The sequence below is a fragment of the Labeo rohita genome, chromosome 19, assembly GCF_022985175.1.
Source record: "Labeo rohita strain BAU-BD-2019 chromosome 19, IGBB_LRoh.1.0, whole genome shotgun sequence".
Taxonomy (NCBI): Eukaryota; Metazoa; Chordata; class Actinopteri; order Cypriniformes; family Cyprinidae; genus Labeo; species Labeo rohita.
Genome location: NC_066887.1, coordinates 554,607 through 576,021, shown reverse-complemented (window position 1 = coordinate 576,021; position 21,415 = coordinate 554,607). Strand labels below are relative to the sequence as shown.

Below are 21,415 nucleotides of genomic sequence, written 5' to 3'. Positions count from 1 at the left end.
GTATGCCTTAATTGAGCCGGCACGGTCGCTTTATAGCTCTGACGTCCCTCAAAGACATCTCTCCTATGTTTGACAAACAAACCAATTACAGGATGAAAACTACCACACCAAAATTTGGCTAATGTATCCAATGAGTGCTCTGGGAACATAATACAGCCCATGCCATCTTTGGTGGATGCATTTTGAGTGACTATTTCTTGGGAATTTGTAACTTGACGTTAAGGAGGTGTGGTTGTATAACTGTCATTGCCCATGTTCTTCTGGTCACCGCAAGCACTCCAGGCCTGTTTACAGCCAATCTTCAACCTTCTCTAGGCTTTTATACCTCTTCTGTACTATATAGAAAAAGGTTCAAAAATAGACCAATTAGACCACGCTGTCTATCTGGCCTCTGAGTTTTCTAATGCATCCAGTGACAATGTTTTGGAAAACAAGCGAGATGGCTAATGCACCTCAAGTGACTATTTCCTGGATCTTGGGTCTGTGCTGAGGCCTTGCTGTCGCTTAAAGTATCAGCTGCCATCTGCAGCCCTATTTTGGCTTGTCCTAAATGTCATAAATAGAGGTTTCAAGGGAGAATTGGAGTTAGGATTAGTGTTTGGCTGCATCTTAGGGTGATTACAAAGATAATGAGACTAAAAGTGTTTGGGACATGAGGTGATGGCCTATAAACCAACTACAAGTATACCATGTGACCAGTTGTAGCCTAATGTTTTCAGAGAGTTGAACTTGTAACCCGAAAGTTGCAGGAATTGGGGGAGAGAATGAAAGCACTCTTTCACTTTCAGTACCCATGACTGAGCAGGTCCTGCTCCTCGGTTCCTGCAGTGATTTTAACATACCATTTAATAATTTGACCTTCATCGTTAGATAAAAATCACACAGAAATGCAAATGCCGTGTTTTTATACCAGTGTTACTTACTACTGACTATGTTATTGTATGTTAGTTAAACAATGGCAAGTCTGTGCATGTGATAGCCCGACTACAGGGTTCCCACACTTATGGAATACCTGGAAATATGAGGAAATTTTGGTTTTCAGGGAAATGGAAAACAATACAATTCTAAAATGTCAAGGAAATCTCAATTTAGAAAAAATCAGTCAAATCCTGGAATCCTGAAATAATTCCCGGATAATAAACTCAGTCCAGTCACTTCTCTCTCAGTGTTTGACAGTGGCAAACCAAGCTTGAGTCCTAAACATTATTGTTTACTCTCTTATCACTAAGATTAAAGAGATTAAAGTCTGTGAGTACCCTTTAGGACCTGGCCCTTTTTACCATACATAAAGATACTGACATCCCGGAAACAGGCAGTTAAACCGGCTGACGTTATATGTATCGATAAATCCATCAGTTAAAGCCAGGACTCTGACATCAGGTTGACTATGATTGACTACTAATTCATGATACCAGAGATCCATTACAAAATCATTTTAGCTTCATTACAGCAATGAGAGAAACAGCAGGGAAGATTATGAAGTAATACACAACCATTATATGTGAAAAATAGCATAACACCCAGTACGAGTGTAGACAGTCTGTGGTGCCCCTGCAGTATGTTATGGATATCTAAACATGAATATTGTGTTTACTCAAGGCAAGCAGCATAATTAGAGTAGAACAGAACATTATATCTTGCTACTGTTATGAGGGACTGTCCCCACATCAGGCTCCTCAAACGACAGACTTGCCCTAACAGTTTCATAAGCTCCAACATCTAAATAATGGTACAGAAGCATCGGCATAAGCAATATCTGAGGCCCAAAAATAACGAGAAGAGATCAAGAGAGTTTCAGTCGAGTTCAGAGTTGTGCTGTGAATCTGTTCAGGAGTATGAAATGGGAAATAGATTTCCCTTGTGAACACTGATGATTAGATCAAGACAAATGTGGGGAGGTTTAATGCAGGCAGAGAGAATAGTTCAGGGGAGATTGGGGACTGTTATAATAACAAGAGAGATTGCAGTTATTTTAAGATCCTGGGAGGTAGCTGCCTTCATATGGAGGCAAGAAATAAAGACAGAAACAGAGAGGGAGAGTGTCATGGTTTTATTATAGAGTGAAGGCCAAAGATATCTTAAACACTTAATTAGCATCACTTGTGAGAAAACAGAAGAGAAAAGCAGTCAAAATAAACAGCAGTAAGACACTAACAAAGTTAGGATTCAGGATTCTGTCAAATAAAACTGGGGCATCCAAAAAATCAGAAGAAAGTATATCATTATTGTTATATATATATATATATATATATATATATACAAATGTTACGAGAACATTATGCTATGTTCTGGTAATGCTTTCAGTGGCAGGTTTTATTTTAGTTCCCAGAATATTATCCTAAAACATTCTCTAAAAACATTCTACAAATGTTTATTGATAATGTAGCGAATTTTAGCTCAAAGGGAAATGTATATAAATAATTACAATTAATTATGATTAATTACAATTACTTATATCAGCTGCCAGTAGTAACTGTAGCAGAATCAATTTTCCATCAACTAATCTGTTCGCTCAGCGAACATTCAGTATAATCTTTATATCAACTCTAAGAAATGATATTTTCTTGGCCACAGAAAATAACTTTCTTAAAGTACCATTGCATTAGAGCATGTAGCTCGAATCGGAATCGTAAAGGGACATTAATTTGCAAGGCAGAATCAGAATCAAAACTCATGTAATTTGTGCACAATAGTTTATTAACGAAGGACTAACACATAACTAATCTAAACAAACAAACATGAAATCACTCATACATGGGGGAATGGTCAGTGAGAAGCAGTTAGAGAGAGACAAGGAAATGAAGCTATGAAAAAAAAAAGTCAGTTAACCACCTGCTGTGAAACCATCAGTGCTGTCTAAAGCTTATACTAAACCTCTGTATGTTTAGTTAAGTGTACGATACTTGCATTGCCTTGGTCGTCGAACAAGTGTCCAAATGCAGTCTCTGAAAGTCTTGGTGGTTTGAAGCAGTGGTGGTTTTGGAATTGCGATCACGTTCTTCCAGGTCTGAAGAGTGATGAATTCCAAAGATGTCCTGACTCGTTGGTGACTGGGAGTTTCTTCCCATGTGAAAAGTGAAGAAGAACCAAGAGCTGAGAGGGACCCAGCTGAAGTCCTGTGATCTTTGAGGAATGGAAAGACAAGGCCGCAAGGCCTGGCGCACGCTTAGGGAAGTCCTGAAGAGTTCTAGCTCATCTTCTTAGGTTCTCCAAGAACCACTGACTGACTGAGGCGAGTCATGAAGATGAATTCCAAGGTTAGGTCGAACTGTCTGGCTCTTTGTGGTCGAGAGCCACAGCTCTGTATGTTGGGCCTGTCGGGCCCGCCGGGCACGCCCTGTGCCGGCTCCGGCTCCCCGTGGGTTCCTCCACACGGGCAGCAATCGGAAGATGTTGCAGACGAGTGAGAAAGTGAAGAGAGAGAGAAGAGAGAGGGGTCGATGCCTTTAAACTCTCTGGAGGCTGTACCTCCAGGAGGTCCATGAACCAATGGTAACTTTCACCTTTGGAGAGAAAGTTTACGACTCTTTGTCTGTGAGCATGGTAATTTGCATATGTAATTCGATTGGGTGTTGATGCAAAAACTACTAAGGTTTCTTAAAACACTAACATGTTGCAAAGGTATCAACATCTAATTTACACCATCTTTTAGATCATTAAAATACGAACTCAAAGAGTCCAAGCATGACATAGGTGGGTTATACTACTAGTCATCTATCATAATACATGCATAAAACAGTAGAAAGACAAATACAAATACAACAGACAAAATTAAAATACATTGCAGTAATACTGTACACAATAACCTGGGCTATGTGTGATAGGAAGGTCAAAGAAAGGTTTGTCTGTGAATGAATAGGAAGGAGTCTATCTCTATAGGCATTGTGTCTTTCCTATGGCAAATGTAGCATGGGCAGATGTGCATTCCTTGAAGCAATAAAACCTGTGGTATCAGATCGTTGTCCTGGCAACTGAGCCCTTTTGGGGTGTTAGTTGCTTTGGGGGGGTTTGTCTCCAGAGCTCCAGCATGTAGCTGGCCTGTTGTGTTTAAAGACTATTTGTTAAATGTAACAATTAATGTATGTCTGATTGGTCCAGACGCTACAATAACATTGTTAGAACATTACTCACTAACAACCCTCCCTGTGGGTTGTTTATGTTGGTTTCTCCCTCTTGTGCCCATATTTGGTTGTTCCTGTTTCCTGTCCTAATTTATTCATCATTAGTTAGCCTTGTATCACCTGTGCCTTAATTATTATCATCCCCTTCCTCACATGATATGTGACAATTACACTATTTACATGTTAAAAATTCATTCCATAAGCAAGGTAGAAATGTTCTGCCTCAAATAGCTTTTGTACACCTGAGAAAAATTATTTAAATATTTACTTTATTTTACATTTATATAGCTTTTAATTATATTTTGATAATATCAACTTCAATATCAACAAATATGATGGCTTTACATGAGTGACTTACAATATGGGTCTATAGGACAAGTGTACCAGAAGGTTTAAAAGCAAATATGTGTATTGTTTGTGCTGTTCCTACACAAAGAACTCTATTAAAAAGTGCTTTATTATAATTACATAACATGCCTTCTTGGTATGCTCACATGGATGTCATGTGTAAAGGATTAATGTATGCAATGGGCATGCTGTAAAACATGAACGATGACTTGAAAATTAACTTATTTCCCTTTAACAATTTAGCCAGGCGACTGAGGTGCTTTGGTAGGCCCATTAAAAAAAGCTTTTCAAAAATGCAGATGAACCCCAGATATTCTCAAGCAGTGACTGCAGGTTAAAACCATCACACAAAGTTTCTCTTTTTCTCTCCAAATCCTTCTTTCCACTTTCATACTGAGAGTCGCAACACTCTCTGTACCCCCACCTCAAACACATGCATATACTGCAACAGCACAAAAATAGACCTTCCATCAACAATGTAGTCATATTGTTTTCAAATAGGATTTGGACCGTGTAGAAAAGAGTTATTTATCTGCCTCTACCAGCTATGACTGTCTGGCAAACTGCCAAGAAAACCACAAGTGTCTAACAACCTTTAGATCACTGCTGGCATTGAAAAAAAAAAACAATAACAACAACAAAAAAAAAACATGCATGCTAATGATTTGGACCGCCACAGAAAAGCATATACTTAAATCAAAACTGGATGCTCCAAAAACTGAGATATTTCCTCAGATAAGCATGTAGAATTTGAATTATTAGAAAGAAGAAATTAATTGATCTCTAAATCATTCATGACTCCACTAAAAGCTCCACACATCAAATCTTTGATATCTCGCTCTTATCAAAAACAGTATAAGCCTTTATCCTTAATTTCATTAATTCTCATTCTGCTATCCTCTTTATTAGTTACAACTGTTTAACTTACTTTTTCCACCCTCTCCCTCCAACAGTGGATTATGGTCTAATGAGTAGGGCTTGAAAACAGACAAACAAAAAAAAAATCAGTTGGTTCACTCAGAGCAGAATCGATATTTTAAAGTTTCTGTTCCTGCATTCCTCTGTATTATTATCGCACAGAAACTGGTTTGAGTAGAACAAAATACCGGTTAATAATGTTTTTATGTCTTAGCTGCGCTTTCTTTACTCAACAAGAAAAAGAAAAAAAAACAAGAAGAGATCTGGTATCTTGACCCGCTGCACTTTAGGCCCTGTTTACACTAGTGCGTTTTTGTTTTAAAAAGGCATTTTAAAATGAAAATGATCCTCGTCTACACTAGCGTTTTCACTGTGTTTCAGAAACATTCTCCGTCTACACTACACAAATGAAAATGCATGTCACATGAGCATTCATGCAAGTACAACCATAGATACGAATAGGTAGACGCCCTATTATTTAGCTCTGTCATGACAACTCTCGAAGGGATTTGCATGGTAATGTACATGACAATGTATTTGGTCTTGGCATTTACCGAGACTTGCTTCTACCAAAACATCAACAACATGCTGCTGTGAGCATGTAACTTCTTAGGGACTTAGAGAAGCCAGTTTGGTTGTTCCATTGTTCCAGTCATCTGCTTTAGGGTGCTAAGCTGACTGCATCATTGGCCAGTCTCGAGAGATTGGTTCACTTAGTAGACCATTTGGCAGTGTGAAAACTTTTGACAATTTGTCCCAATGCGTCTTGCAGACCTACACAGTCCAGTTTGGTTCTCATCTGCTTTGGTTCCACAGGATCCTGCATGGATCAAGAGGTCCACTGTCTTGTGGAAGGAAGCCATAAAATGTGTTTCCCTTCCTGAGATAGAGTCTAGGTTCTTCAGTCGGTAGTTCATCGTTCAAAGAAATATGTGGGAGTTGTGTCCATTTCTCAGTCTGCACCATCTGAATCACACGTTAAGAGCATGCATGTTCAAAATGTTAACTTAGGTCTTATTGTAAGACAACGACTGGTTTTTCACAACAGATCTCAAGCATACTTCCATATATCCGTTCTTCCACAACAATAGAAGTTTCTGAGGTTTGCTTTCAAGGACAAAGCATAGCAGCATCGGGTTCTTCCTTTTGACATAGCCTTGGCACCCTAGCCTTTTTACAAAGTGCCTGGACTGGATCCAGCTCTGGCTCCTTTGTGACTCCAAGGCATTCCTTAATCTAGGATGTGCTCCTGCATGAACAACTTGCTTTGGCCAATCAGAAGCTGACATTGTTTGTTCTGGTTATGCTATATAGCGTCCTGCATGCCATTGGTCTGATTTCACACATGCTTCTAAATGCAATCACGCACAAGCATTTCCTTTTCAGGGAACCATGGTCATACCATGAGACATTCTATTTCTAAAGTTCTAAAAGCAGATAAAGTGAACTCAACAACACAATAACATTGATATTTTTGTTTAATAAATAAAGTGAAAATATACTAAGATTACATGATTTTGCTAAACCTTTTCCCTATGTATCAAGTGTAACTCCTTTGAGCAGCAGGGATGACTACAAACAGATTTTTCTAGTAACTGTGGACCAGTCCTGAACTTTAGTTTAGAAGAGAGTCTATGTGGTCTGTGGCAGTGATATTCTTTTTGGAAAGCAGTAGCTTCTGCCTTGCTGTTCTTTGCATGCTTCTGGACTCGTGAACACTAGCCATTGCAAGAGATGCAAGAAAGCCTGTTCAGAAATCAGAATCAGAAATTATATCAGCACAGGCTAAAGTTAGTTGGCTAACAATTTTTTGTTTTACGAATGTTACGAGAACATTATGCTTTGGCTAACAATTTTTTGTTTTACGAATGTTACGAGAACATTATGCTTTGGCTAACAATTTTTTGTTTTACAAATGTTACGAGAACATTATGCTATGTTCTGGTAATGCTTTCAGTGGCAGGTTTTATTTTAGTTCCCAGAATATTATCCTAAAACATTCTCTAAAAACATTCTACAAATGTTTATTGATAACATTGTTAGAACATTACCCTCTAACATTCTAGTAAAAAAAAATTGGAAAGCTTCCCATTAGACATTGGATGTGGAATCTAATGTTGCTCAGATGTCAAATTTTGGTTGAAAGTAAAAACTCCTATGCCTTTGCTTGATGAAGCTCCAACTTCATTAAATAACTCCAAAAACAGCATTACCAGTGTAATGCCACGCCAGCAGAGGGAGCCCTCACCCCAGTACTGCCTGCATGCTCCCTCTGCTGCTTCTACTGTCACTTCCTGTTTGGCAGTATATAAGGACTCACCATGTGCTTGCACCTCGCGAAGTATTGCCAGTTTCACCTGCCTTACCGAGTGTTTCTATATTTACTCTGTTGGATTACCTGTTGCTACCTTGCTTTGTTTATGGACTCTTGAGTTTACGGATTACCCCTATTGGATTGTTTGCTGTTTCTGGACTAACTTCACGGTATTTGACCCACTGCCTGCTTTATCTCTCTGCTGCTTGGATTACGTTTATGTGTTGTATGCTGTTGGACTGCTTTTCTGGTGATCGACCCTCTGCCTGCTTCCACGTTTATGTGTGCTGTCATTTGTAATAAACTTCCGCAATTGGATTCAAACGCCGCCTCAGCGTCCTCATTACAGAATACTTCGCCTCCCCTGAATCCAGCGGAAGTTACAGCATACACAACACAACAAATCATGAACCCAGCAGTATCTCGTCTCATCTGCCTTCGTCAAGGCGACAGGACCATAGAGGAGTATGTTGAGGATTTTTGTGGACTGTGTCATCTAGTGGATTTTAATGATGTGGCACTAAAGGACTTTTTTCGTTTTGGGTTAAACGAGCCCATTAGTTCAATTCTGCCAGGGGGGAAAATTTGTTGGTCACTGGAGAAATATATCGATCATGCCCTGCTCTTAAGCGGATCACCATACACTGTTGGGATTGCGGACGAGGGACCCCGCAATCCCACAGTAACCACCACACCACAGCCTGTTCAAGCCACATCCATCAAGCCAAAGCCTGCTCACGCCACGCCTGCCGCTCCAGGGCCTGCTCACGCCACGCCTGCCGCTCCAGGGCCTGCTCACGCCACGCCTGCCGCTCCAGGGCCTGCTCACGCCACGCCTGCCGCTCCAGGGCCTGCTCACGCCACGCCTGCCGCTCCAGGGCCTGCTCACGCCACGCCTGCCGCTCCAGGGCCTGCTCACGCCACGCCTGCCGCTCCAGGGCCTGCTCACGCCAAGCCTGCCGCTCCAGGGCCTGCTCACGCCATGCCTGCCGCTCCAGGGCCTGCTCACGCCATTCCTGCCTGTCCGGAGTCTGCACCTGTCATGGTTACCCTCCTACAACCAGCTCACAAGATGGCTGCTATCTCCAAGCCGGTCCACAAGATGGCCGCCATCCCAGAGCCAGTCCACAAGATGGCCGCCTTCCCAGAGCCAGTCCACAAGAGGGCCGCCGTCCCAGAGCTAGGCCACAAGATGGCTGCCATCCCAGAGCCAGTCCACAAGATGGCCGCCATTCCCAAACCTGTTCACAAGATGGCTACCGTCCCAGAGCCAATCCACAAGATGGCCGCCTTCCCCAAGCCAGTTCACAAGATGGCTGCCATCCCAGAGCCACTCCACAAGATAATCGCTGTCTCCAAGCCACGCCTTATGATGGCACGCGTACTAGACTCACCCCTAATGGCTGTATGGGCAGCTAAAATGACAGCTACTGTTCCTGTACCCAGTCAAGCTGCAGAACCCAGTCAAGCTGCAGAACCCAGTCAAGCTGCAGAACCCAGTCAAGCTGCAGAACCCAGTCAAGCTACAGTTGCTGCTCCAGGGTCAAAAGCTTCCAAGTCCAGTCGAGTTTCAGGGTCAAGTCAAGTTTCCAAGTCCAGTCAGGCTTCCAAGTCAAGTCCAGTTCCAGGGTCAAGTCAAGCTACAGAGCCCGGTCAAGCTACAGAGCCCGGTCACGCAACAGAGTCAAGTCAAGCAACAGGGTCAAGCAAGGCCACAGCTGTTCCCCATGAACCAAGCCAAGTCACAGCTGTGTTCCACGAGCCAAGCCAAGATACAGCTGTTGTTCTCCATGAGTCAAGCAAGGACACAGTTGTTCCCCATGAATCAAGCCAAGTCACAGCTGTTCCCCACGAGTCAAGCCAAGTCACAGCTGTTCCCCACGAGTCAAGCCAAGTCACAGCTGTGCCCCACGAGTCAAGCCAAGTTACAGCTGTCGTTCCTGAGCCAAGCCATGTCGTTCCTGAGCCAAGCCATGTCGTTCCTGAGCCAAGCCATGTCGTTCCTGAGCCAAGCCATGTCGTTCCTGAGTCAAGTTACGTTGCAGCTGTGTTTCCCGAGTCAAGTCAAGTTTCCAAGTCAAGTCAAGTTACAGCTGCGTTTCCTGAGTCAAGTCAAGTTTCCGAGTCCAGTCAGGTCACGGCTGTTGTTCCACAATCAAGTCAAGCTGCAGCTGTTGTTCCAGCGTCAAGTCACGTTAAAGCTGTGTTTCCTGTGTCAAGTCAGGTCAGAGCTGCTCTTCCGAAGTCCAGTCAAGTTACAGCTATTGCTCCTGAGTCAAGTAAAGCTATAGCTGTAGCCCTCAAGTCAAGCAAAGTCACAGCCGTGGTTCCTGAGTCAAGCAAAGTCACAGTTGATCTTCATGAGCCAAGCCAAGTTACAGCAGATCTTCATGAGCCAAGTCAAGTTGCTGCTGTTATTCCCGAACCAAGTCAAGCCACAGCTGATCTCCCTGAACCAAGCCACACCACAGTTGTTCTTCATGAGCCAAGTCAGGTTGCTGCTGTTGCTCCTGAGTCAAGTCCGGCCACGGCAGGCCTTCCTGAGTCAAGTCAAAAAACTGTTGTTCTACCAGAATCTCACCAGGTCCCCTCTGACCTTCTCAAGCCACCTCACGTATCAGCTGACCCCGCAGAGCCCACGCTCCCAAGCCACGCAGAGCCCACGCTCCCAAGCCACAAGCCCGTAACATCAGCACCCTCAAGGTCAACAGACACCCCATTATCTACTGTGCTGCCTGTAATGGCCGTAGCCATCTTTAGTGTGTGGGCTGCACACTGTGCTCCAGAGGCCTCGCCTGTCCACGAGTCTGCTCCAGAGGCCTCGCCTGTCCACGAGTCTGCTCCAGAGGCCTCGCCTGTCCACGAGTCTGCTCCAGAGGCCTCGCCTGTCCACGAGTCTGCTCCAGAGGCCTCGCCTGTCCACGAGTCTACGCCAGAGGCCTCTTCTGTCAAAGAGTCTGCGCCAATGCCCCCAGAAGCAGCAGCTCCGGCTGCAGAACCTCCTAAAGGGGCGGCGTTTCCCCAAGGACTCTCTGCCTGTCCTGTCACGGCCAGGAAGGCCATTTATAACTTCCCTGCTACACCTGCCCAAGCATCTGCGCCCATGCCCCCAGAGGTGTCAGCGCAAGCTGTAGATCCTCCTATGGGGGCGGCGTCGCACGATGAACTCTCTGCCTGCCATGTCACAATCAAGAAGGCCAAAGAAATCATTCAAGTACACACCGCTCTGCTATGCATGTCATTAGTCCCACTGTGGATATCTCTGCTCCTGCTTGCTCTGCCTGTTCTGCCTGCCCTGCAATGGCTCCCTGTTATGCCTGCTCTGCCTGCCTCGCCATGGCTCCCTGTTATGCCTGCTCTGCCTGCCTCGCCATGGCTTCCTGTTCTGCCTGCTCTGCCTGCTGCGCCACGGCTTCCTGTTCTGCCTGCTCTGCCTGCCCCACCATGGTCCCCTACTCTGCCATTGCTCCACGGCCCAGGCCCTCCAGTACTACACGGTCTGCCACAGCTCCACGGCCCAGGTCCTCCAGTACTTCACAATCTGCTACTGCTCCACGGCCCAGGTCCTCCAAGGTTCCACTGTCTGCCACAGCTTCACGGCCCAGGCCCTCCAGTACTTCACGGTCTGCTACTGCTCCACGGCCCAGGTCCTCCAAGGTTCCACCGTCTGTCACAGCTCCATGGCCCTGGTCCTCCAAAGTTCCACTGTCTGCCACAGCTCCACGGCCCAGGTCCTCCAGTGCTTCACTGTCTGCCACTGCTCCATGGTCCAGGTCCTCCAGTGCTTCACTGTCTGTCCCTGCTCCACGATCCAGGCCCACCTGCTCTACATGGACCTGGCCCTCCGTCCCACCCCCTGTTTTGCCTCTGTTCCCCCACCCACCTGGACTGTTGTTGTTTTGAGCGCCAGGAGTCGCTCCTAGGGGGGGGATTCTGTAATGCCACGCCAGCAGAGGGAGCCCTCACCCCAGTACTGCCTGCATGCTCCCTCTGCTGCTTCTACTGTCACTTCCTGTTTGGCAGTATATAAGGACTCACCATGTGCTTGCACCTCTCGAAGTATTGCCAGTTTCACCTGCCTTACCGAGTGTTTCTATATTTACTCTGTTGGATTACCTGTTGCTACCTTGCTTTGTTTATGGACTCTTGAGTTTACGGATTACCCCTATTGGATTGTTTGCTGTTTCTGGACTGACTTCACGGTATTTGACCCACTGCCTGCTTTATCTCTCTGCTGCTTGGATTACGTTTATGTGTTGTATGCTGTTGGACTGCTTTTCTGGTGATCGACCCTCTGCCTGCTTCCACGTTTATGTGTGCTGTCATTTGTAATAAACTTCCGCAATTGGATTCAAACGCCGCCTCAGCGTCCTCATTACAACCAGCTTCATTATTATAAACCGGATTTACTTTATTTCTGTCATACATTTACAAAAGGTCTTATTGAGATTAACAGAGGTTTAGATGTTTTTGTTCAGTCTAATCTGTGTTGTTAGTTTTTTTTATTATTTTTATTATACATTTAAAAATATAATTAAAAGACCAATGGATCTTATGCTGTTGTAATGCATTTCTGCAGTCATTAATATGATTAAACTTAACATGAGATCAGTTGGTTGATCAGATCACTACATGATGTCTTTGTTAACATCAGAAAATGGCTTTATTAGATAGGCTTTGTTAGATGATAATGTTCTAACAGTATTATCAATAAACAATTTTCAAATGTTTTTATAGAATGTTATCCTACCTTTTAGCAGAACATTCTGGGAACTAAAATAAAACTTGCCGCTGGAAACATTCCCATAACGTGAAACATTTTTAGCCTGGATCCTTGTAATGTTTTCCTAATGTTGTTGAGATAATGTTCTTCATTAGTTACCATGGAACATTTTGTCAATGTTTTATTAAGAATATTGTCTATTCTGTTACCTAAACATCATCCTCAAAACATCCTCAACATGATGCAGTGAAAATTTTATAGTTATGTTAACACATCACATTATGACAATGTTTTATAAAAAAAAAATTCTGGTATCTCAGACCTCAGTGATATCCTTATAATGTTTTCTAATGTGGCTGAGATAATGTTCTTTTTTAGTTATCATGAAACATTGTGTCAATAATTTATTAAGAATATTGTATACCTCAAAAACATTCCCAAAACTTCCTTGAAATGTTACAGTTAGAATGTGATATCATTGTTTACATTTAACATATATGAACATAATTTGAAACAAAACAAAAAACATCCTTAAAACATTCTTTAAACATTACATTTAAATATTTTCTTTAAAACATTAACCAATCATGTACAGAATGTTAGCTAAAGTTCTGGGAACGTTCCCTGTTAGCTGGGTATTATATTACAAATGTTCTTTACTCACTCACTCACTCACTAAATAAATAAATATATACATACATACAATACTTCCAACCTTTCATGTCTTTTCTGTTTTCCAAGTCGTTATTATATAATCTATAAGAAATACAATTTTACTTGGGACCACTAGAACCAGCTGAATGGTGTGTATTAACCAGCTCAGAGTCATTTACCAAACTATTTTCTCATTCAGTCATTTCTAAAGGCAGGTGATGAAGTCAAAGTTCAGGCTTAGGTGATATAAACAGAGAATCACAAACTAGCAAACAAATGCAAGGTAGAAATCCAATTACCTGAACTGTAAAAACCTGTAAATACACATAAAATCTAGACAACAATAGAAAACTCTCTGTAAAGCAGGTGAGAACTGGCAATTCTTGTAGTGTTAAGATGGCTGTAGTAGTGATTGAAAGGAACAAGAAATAATTATATAGGAAACAGGAAGCTGACATAATGGTTAGTATTCCAGTGACAGCACCCTCTGGCAGCAGTGTGAGAAGTTCACAAACTGAGATGTCACAGGATACCCACCCCCACCCTCTACGAACAGATCTCTGGGTCTATATGCGCGAAGATCTGGATGGTCACAGTGAAAGTCACTGATCTGCAATAATTCAAGAACGTCCTTGGCTGCTATCTATCTCTCTTCACGCCCATATCCCTCTCAATCCACTTAGGCATTGCATCTGATTACCTATTCTTCTAGAATCTAGGATTTTCCAAATTAAGTAGGCAGGAGATCAACTCTGTGTCAACTCTGCAGTCTCAGAACCAGATGCAGTATGGGCAAGTTTCAGCAGGGACACATGAAAGGAATGAGAAATACAGTAATTAGCCGGAAACTCCGCAGGTCTTAGGATTTACCTGTCAGAAGGTCCTACATACCTTGGTCTGAGCTTTCTGTTGGGTAGCTGTAATCATAGGTCTTGAGTGGCTGACCAGACCATCTTGCCTGGCAGGTAGTCAGGGTGTGGACTTCTCCTTTCGATTTCCTTGAATCTTTTGTTTTCTAATGGCTTGGTGATGTGTGTGACACGAGCGTTATCCCACACACCTTTCACTCCTCCTGATCTAGTTGTCCACCACAGGGACCTCAGAAAGTTCCCTAGACCAAGGAAAAAGTGGTGGCCAATAACCTAGCACACACTGGAAAGGGGTAAGTCCGGTGAATAATTGTGCAAGGAAATTGTGAGCATACTTAGTCTGGATGAGACTGGTTGGTTGAGCCTCTCCACTTGTCCATTTGTGTGAGGATGATAACATGACATTAGACAGACATTAATGTTGAGGTAACAATATCTGTTGGAAACAATATCCTTAGGCAATCCAAAAAAACCCCCAGGAAATAGAAAGTAGAACTAATAGAAAGTGACCCATGACCCAGAGACTGCGTGGTCACCTTCGCTGCTCGTAGCGTGAGGTCCGTGGTGGTGCAAAGTTCCTGGAGAACTTCTGGATCATGACCACCCTTGTGCAGGTCCTTCAGTGTTTTTGCCTGATGAACTTGCAAACCATAGCGTGTAGGATGGCTTGCTGCTTTTAAAACATATTTTTTTAGGACCTTTGGAGGATGGCTGTGGATAGCTGGAAACAGATGAGGAACACCTGCACGCCCTCATCACAGGCTGATCGTCCCCAGCTGAACCTCATCAAACAGCGGCTAGATAAGCTGCATGAGCGCTGAAAAAGGGTGGGAACCTTCTCCATGAGACCAAGCAATAACACCTTTTCGCTTTGTCCCTACAGCAGCTGGTGACCGATCAGCCTAACTGGAGCACCACACGGACTCACTGCAACACGAGGAAAAGAGCACATCATTCACCGGAGCACCCACCTTGAATTCTGTCACTTGTTCACATTGTAAAGAAATCCACCCTCCAGGGTCTTTATTTTTAGCCATCCTTGTCATGTGATTCTTCACCCTGTGACTATATATATATATATATATTCATGCACGTGAATTAGGTTTCATGAATGTGAATTGGGGAACATGTGTGCATCGTGTCTTTGCATGAATTATGATTGAGATCATTTTGTCTCCATATTTATCCAGGATTAGATCCTGGGAACCTCAATGAATGAGGTCAACTGCTACTGCTACGAGTTGTAGTCACAGCCAGCTTTGCCTGAATACTGTATGAATACTTTCCATTTCCATCACTGATTTTGTAGTTTTCGTTGTGTGTTGCATTAAGTGTGATGCAAAAGACCATATAAAATATGATTTGGGCAGCTAGAGCATCCAAACAAAGACATCTGTAAAAATCTGATTCTCCATATGTGGTTTGCATTAGGGCTGTCAAACGATTAATCGCGATTAATCGCAGTTAATTGCATACAAAATAAAAGCTTAAGTTTGCCTAATATATGTGTGTGAACTGTGTGTAATTACTGGTGTAAGCAATGTATTATCTAAATACACAGAAATTAATGTATGTATTTAAGAGAAATATGTTATTTATGTACACAATATTTATACGTATATATAATACACATTTTATACAAATTATAATAAATGCATATACTTTTTTGATATTTCTTAAATATATACATGCATGTTTTTGTATTTATTTATATATACATAATAATTACACACAGTACACACACATATATTAGACAGACTCAAACTTATTTTGTATGCAATTAATCGCGATTAATCATTTGACAGTTCTAGTTTGAATCAGATTTAAAAAAAAATTTTTGCTGTCCAGACTTTCATAAACATCTGGATAATGATCCAACAAAATCTGCTTTTTTTTTATTTTTTTTTCTGCAGACAGTCTGAACAAGGCCTTAGAGCTCACTGGTGGCATTATATCGTAGATTATTGCGAAGCAGGTTATCTATTCTTATGGCCAGCAATATATATGATGACAGTGCTAATGAGCTACCTAATTCAACTTATTCCTTCAGAGAACACAGACTTTAATGACACTTTATTCACATCTTTCCAAGATGTGATAAACATCCACAAATCTGCATAGTGAGGACCAGACTTTGAAAGAGAAGAAAAAGGTGCATATTCTTTCAGTAGGGCAGAGATGTCCTGTATTATCCTCACACATGCCCTGTGAAGTAACTGAGAAATATTTATATCTGTAACTGTAATGGTCATGTTCTGTTTTGTTATTGTTTTTTCCCTGTCACTGTTTGCCTGAGATCTAGTTCATTGTTTGTTACCATAGTCACTGATTATGATCATCACCAGTTTCTAGTTAGGTTCATTATCTTGTTTCCCCATGAATTTAAACTTTCAATTTAGTTCTGCTCATTGTCCAGTATTGTCTTCACTTTTGTGTGAAGCTGTTTTCATGAATACAGTTAAAACGACTGTTACTACACCTCACCCCTTTCCTTGTCTTTCCCTCATCTACACATGACAACCTTTTATTGCACAAATCAAACCTGTGAATTACACATAATAACAGGAATACATCTCACAGAAATCCGTAATTTTGTTAAAAAGTATATAAACTGTCAATTTGTTTCAAAAATGACCCTTCTTTCATTTGAAGCTGCATTTAAACTGCGTTTTGGAAGTTCAAACTTGGGGGCACCAATGAAGTCCACTATATGAAGAACATTCCTGAAATGTTTTCCAAAAGAAACATAATTTGTAATCGACTGAAGAAAGAAAGACATAAACATCTTGGATGACAAGGGGGTGAGTAAATTTTCTGTAAATTTTTGTTGAAGTGAACTTCTCCTTTAAAGCAGAAGCATTCTAACAGATAGTCTGTCAGCAACTTGCTAAAATCTTCTCTAAGAAGTTGTATATACATGTATCCCCTTTAAAGCATAAAAAGTTGATAACTGTTTATTTTAATGTCTCGCTAAGAAGTGAATTTGACCACTCACATGGAAGCTACAAAGAAACAAAAGTAATAGTGGACATCACATATCTTAAGTGATCATGTCTGTAGCACAAATAGCTGTCTATTAAAGATTAATACCTACAGGTGCATCTCAAAAAATTAGAATATCATGAAAAAGTTCATTTTTTTATTGTTATAACTTATTTTAGAAAATTAAACTTTCATATGTTCTAGATTCATTACATATAAACATTTCAAAAGTTTTTTTGTTTGTTTGTTTTAATTTGGATGATTAGAGTGTACAGCTCACGAAAGTCAAAAATCCAGTATCTCAAAATATTACAATATTTACATTTGAGTTTCATTAAATAACCATCCCTACAGTATAAATTCTGTGTATCTCTTGTTCTTTGAAACCACACTAGTGGGAAAGACTGCTGACTTGGCAATGGACACCCTCTGCTGTACATATTAAATGCAAAGTTGACTGGAAGGAAGAAAATGGGTAGGCAAAGGTGCAAAAGCAACAGGGTGACCGCAAGCTTGAGAATACTGTCAAGTAAAGCCGATTCAAACACTTGGGATAGCTTCACAAGGAGTGGAATGAAGTTGGAGTTAGTGCATCAAGAGTCACCATGCTCAGACGTCTTCAGTAAAAGGGCTACCAAGCCACTTCAGAAACAACGTCAGAAGCATCTTACCTGGGCAAAGGAGAAAAATAACTGGACTGTTGCTTAGTGCTCCAAAGTCCTCTTTTCAGATAGAAGTAAATTTTGCATTTCATGTTGAAATCATGATCCCTGAGTCTGGAGGAAGACTGAAGAGGCACAGAATCCAAGCTGCTTGAAGTCCAGTGGGAAGTTCCTGAAGTCAGTGATGATTTGGGGTGCCATGACGTCTGCTGGTGTTGATCTACTGTGTTTCATCGAGTGCAAAGTCAATGCCACTGTCTACCAGAAGATTTTGGAGCATTTTATGCTTCCATGTGCTGACAAGCTTTATGGAGATGCAGATTTCCTTTTCCAGCAGGACTTCAGCAGTGGTCAACAGATGTTTTTGCTGACCATGATATTACTGTGCTTTATTGGCCTGCCAACATGCCTGACCTGCACCCCACTGAGAATCCATGGAATATTTTCAAGAGAAAGATGAGAAACAGTCGATCCAACAATATACAGACGATCTGAAGGCTCAATAGTGCCTCAGCAGTGCCACAGGCTGATCACTTCCATGCCACACTTCACTGATGCTGTAATTTGTGCTAAGAGCAAGTAATTTGCTGTAATATGTGCTGCCGACCAAGTACTGAGTGCATAAATTAACATACTTTAAAAAACTTGAACTTTTCTTTTTTTGCAAATGTTTTTTTGATTGATCTTAGGAAATATTCTAATATTTTGAAATACTGGATTTTTGACTTTCATAAGCTGTAAGCTCTAATCATCAAAATTAAAACAAAAAAACTTTTAAAATATTTTACTTTACATGCAATGAATCTAGAATATATTAAAGTTTCAGTTTTTAAAATATGTTAAATTAAAACAAAATCTAATTTTTTGAGATGCACCTGTACTGTTTTTGTTCAAACTAATAGCTCTCAATATGAGCAACAATAACAATGATGCTTGCCTATCTAGTAAAAAAGTTAAAGGCAAAAACATTGGACAATAGATTACAGAGAATAAAAAGTGACAATTCAACAATCTTTTCAGTCTCCATGTGGAATTATAAGTTTACATATGTTAGATAATTATCTAGATAAATGGCCACATAAACACTGATGTGATCACAAGAAACAATCTCAAATATCCAAAACAGTCATTGCATGTATTGGAGCGTTGATTGTGCAGAATAATTATGCACACATATGATCATATAATAAGACTCAGTGCAGCTATCATACCAAACATTCCAGACATTTTAACTACTTCTGGGTTTTTCAGAGTTTGACTGAACAATAATGGTTTGGGTGAAGTTGTAATTACCTTTGGTACATCAATAAAATCAGTGGAAATTACATCGGTGAATCACAGCCATTGCAAATTACTTTTATCGTAATTGTTGGGTTAATTAATCTGATCTGAAAGTCTGTGCAATTAGATGGACATTGGATAGGTCAATGTGTTTTCCTTAGCAAGACTAGCCATGCTCAATTGTGCTCATCACTGTCAATTTTTTATTTTTTTATTTATTTTTTATTTTTTTTTGCAGAGAATTCACTAAAATGCACTTAAGGGCCAATGGGCAGTTTTCAGCAGAAACGTGCTTCTGAAAACTGGGCCAATACCTTCAAAACATACGCTCACAAATGCCGTAACCATGGGAATACTAAAATGGAAAACGCCTCCATTCCATCTGATTCCATTAGAAGAGGAAAAGAACATTAAGTGATGCAGCGAGGTGAATCTGTTATGATCAAACGATGGGGCAATGCGCTTTGGAAAACATCTGCGTGCACAAGCGTGAATGAGAAATGCAAAGACAGAGTCTTAATAACTGTTGTGCATTGGGTCACAGGAATGTCTGAGTGTTCCTCTGCGTGCCATTCCACTTTATGTGCTGCTTTTCTTCTTGGCTGTCTCACTCTCTTTTGGAAAATGCCATGAACACCCAATACAAGTTCCAGCCCGCAAGTTCCAGCTCAAAGCCAAAGCAAACAAAAAACAGCAGGGAGGAGATTATCATAATGCAGGAAGAGAGGAGCCTCATTCGTCAAATAAACACAGATTCTACACAGTAGCTACTGGAGAATAACTGACACTCACCATGCAGCAATGCCACGTTTTGTACAATACAGCAGGAGGACTCAAGTTATGAGCCCCTTGTGGATAATATCAAATGTAGAGGAAAAACTGAAGAATCATGCGAAAGACCTACTTCTCCTTATCCTTGAACTATCCTTTATCAATAAAGAATTAATCTGGGTTATTAATGTATGTGGACAGTATCTTTGGCACAAGATGCTGGAAAAATACCAAGATGCAACATTCCACGCCTGCTGTATATACCACCAATATACCTTGACTTTTGAACATACAGGGTCATTTTGAGTTTGAAGTCATTTACTTACAGTATTTTAGCTGTAAATGTAATGTAAAGGAAATATTGACTGAATTTTAACGTTAAGGTACAATAACATTTTTTTTATCGTTTTAACAACTGCCTGTTTTTATTTAATCTAATAAGATTTCTTACATTGTATCAATTTAACATGATGTATGCAAATTTTCCCTTCGGCAATATTATTGTTCATCTTTTGTTTTCTATAAACAATGACCATGCAGAGCACTGTGCTTGTTCAGCTATTGACTATTACTATTGCACGGCCACCCAGACCACAAGATTTATGAAACATGAAATGATGAAGTAAATGAACTCTTCCTGACAAAAAGTCACCAGGCATTGCAGCAAAATCAACAACCATGTCACTTAATCTGACAAATAGTCAAATAATGTAACCGTTTAATTATGCGTACTAACAAAGCTAACCACAACCTTTTTGAACTCTTACCTGCTTCAAATCAATCAATCAATCAATCAATCAATCAATCAATCAATCAATCCTTAGTTATTTTGTCACCATTACTTGCCCTTGTGAAAAGTTATTTCCTTTTACTTACTTGACCATGTATTGAATGTGTACTTCCAATGTGTGTGTATAAGCTGTACTTGCAGATAATAAAATGTTAATGAAATAAAGGGACACTTAAATGTACTTGAACAGTGAACATTTTAATTGTTTTTTTTTTTTTTTGTTTTTTTTTTTTACTTAATTTTGGTCTGAAATTTGTATTTTAATTACATATATTAAATTGCTACTTCACCATTTCATCAAACATAAATTAAAAATGCATATTTTATATATTTAGAAATATATTTAAGGCAATGCTGTGGCAGGAAGCACAAATAAGCATAAACAGTCTTTAATACACAAAACACAGGGTAAATCCACAATAGGCACTGGAACAAACACGCACACAATGCGTAGACCCGAACATGACCAAATAAGGAAAAACAGGACCACTGGGACCACTAGGACCAGGTTCTTAATACTTTTAAAAACTTTTCACACAGTGTGCACAATATCAGCCTATGTGGGCTAAACTGTGGATCATTTAATGTTGGATTGGCCACAACTTTTTGTACCTACAGGCCAAATAGCACATAATTACATTAACCTATTGTTTATAACATACAAAACTGAATAATTCAGCAATTTGCTGCATTTCTATAGCAATACTGAAATATATTCCAAATCTAAAAAATTAAGTACTATCAAAACAATTAGATTTAGCCGAATGCCAGCACAGGCGTTAGTCTTTCAGTTTCAGGAGACAACATAGGAAACATTTTGTACTGCAATGTAAACTCTGACCATGTAACATATCGCTATTTTGGTTTTGTAAAGTAATTTTTAAAAAGAAAACACTGCATAATGCCAGCTGTTGTTAGTGCTCTATAGCACTAAAAGAAAATAGGTCAAAAAAGAAAAAGCATTCTGAAGTTCATTCTAAAT

At 40.6% G+C, this 21,415-nt stretch overlaps 2 protein-coding genes across 2 annotated transcripts in view; both read right to left on the bottom strand.

The window, feature by feature from the left end:
- LOC127182184 (retinoic acid receptor beta) overlaps positions 1-21,415 on the bottom strand; it is a 239,412-nt gene that overhangs the window by 143,051 nt on the left and 74,946 nt on the right. The window lies entirely within an intron of this gene.
- On the bottom strand, positions 9,057-10,787 carry LOC127182195 (period circadian protein-like). Its single transcript, XM_051137349.1, has 2 exons — positions 10,168-10,787; positions 9,057-9,067 (listed from the first exon to the last, which is right to left on the bottom strand). The coding sequence occupies exon 1, from the start codon at positions 10,762-10,764 to the stop codon at positions 10,312-10,314; it is 453 nt and encodes a 150-aa protein (XP_050993306.1). The 5' UTR covers positions 10,765-10,787; the 3' UTR covers positions 9,057-9,067; positions 10,168-10,311.

What these genes read in the sequence shown, in the direction of transcription:
- LOC127182195 (XM_051137349.1), bottom strand. Translation starts at nt 10,764, where the DNA reads ATGGCCTTCCTGGCCGTGACAGGACAGGCAGAGAGTCCTTGGGGAAAC.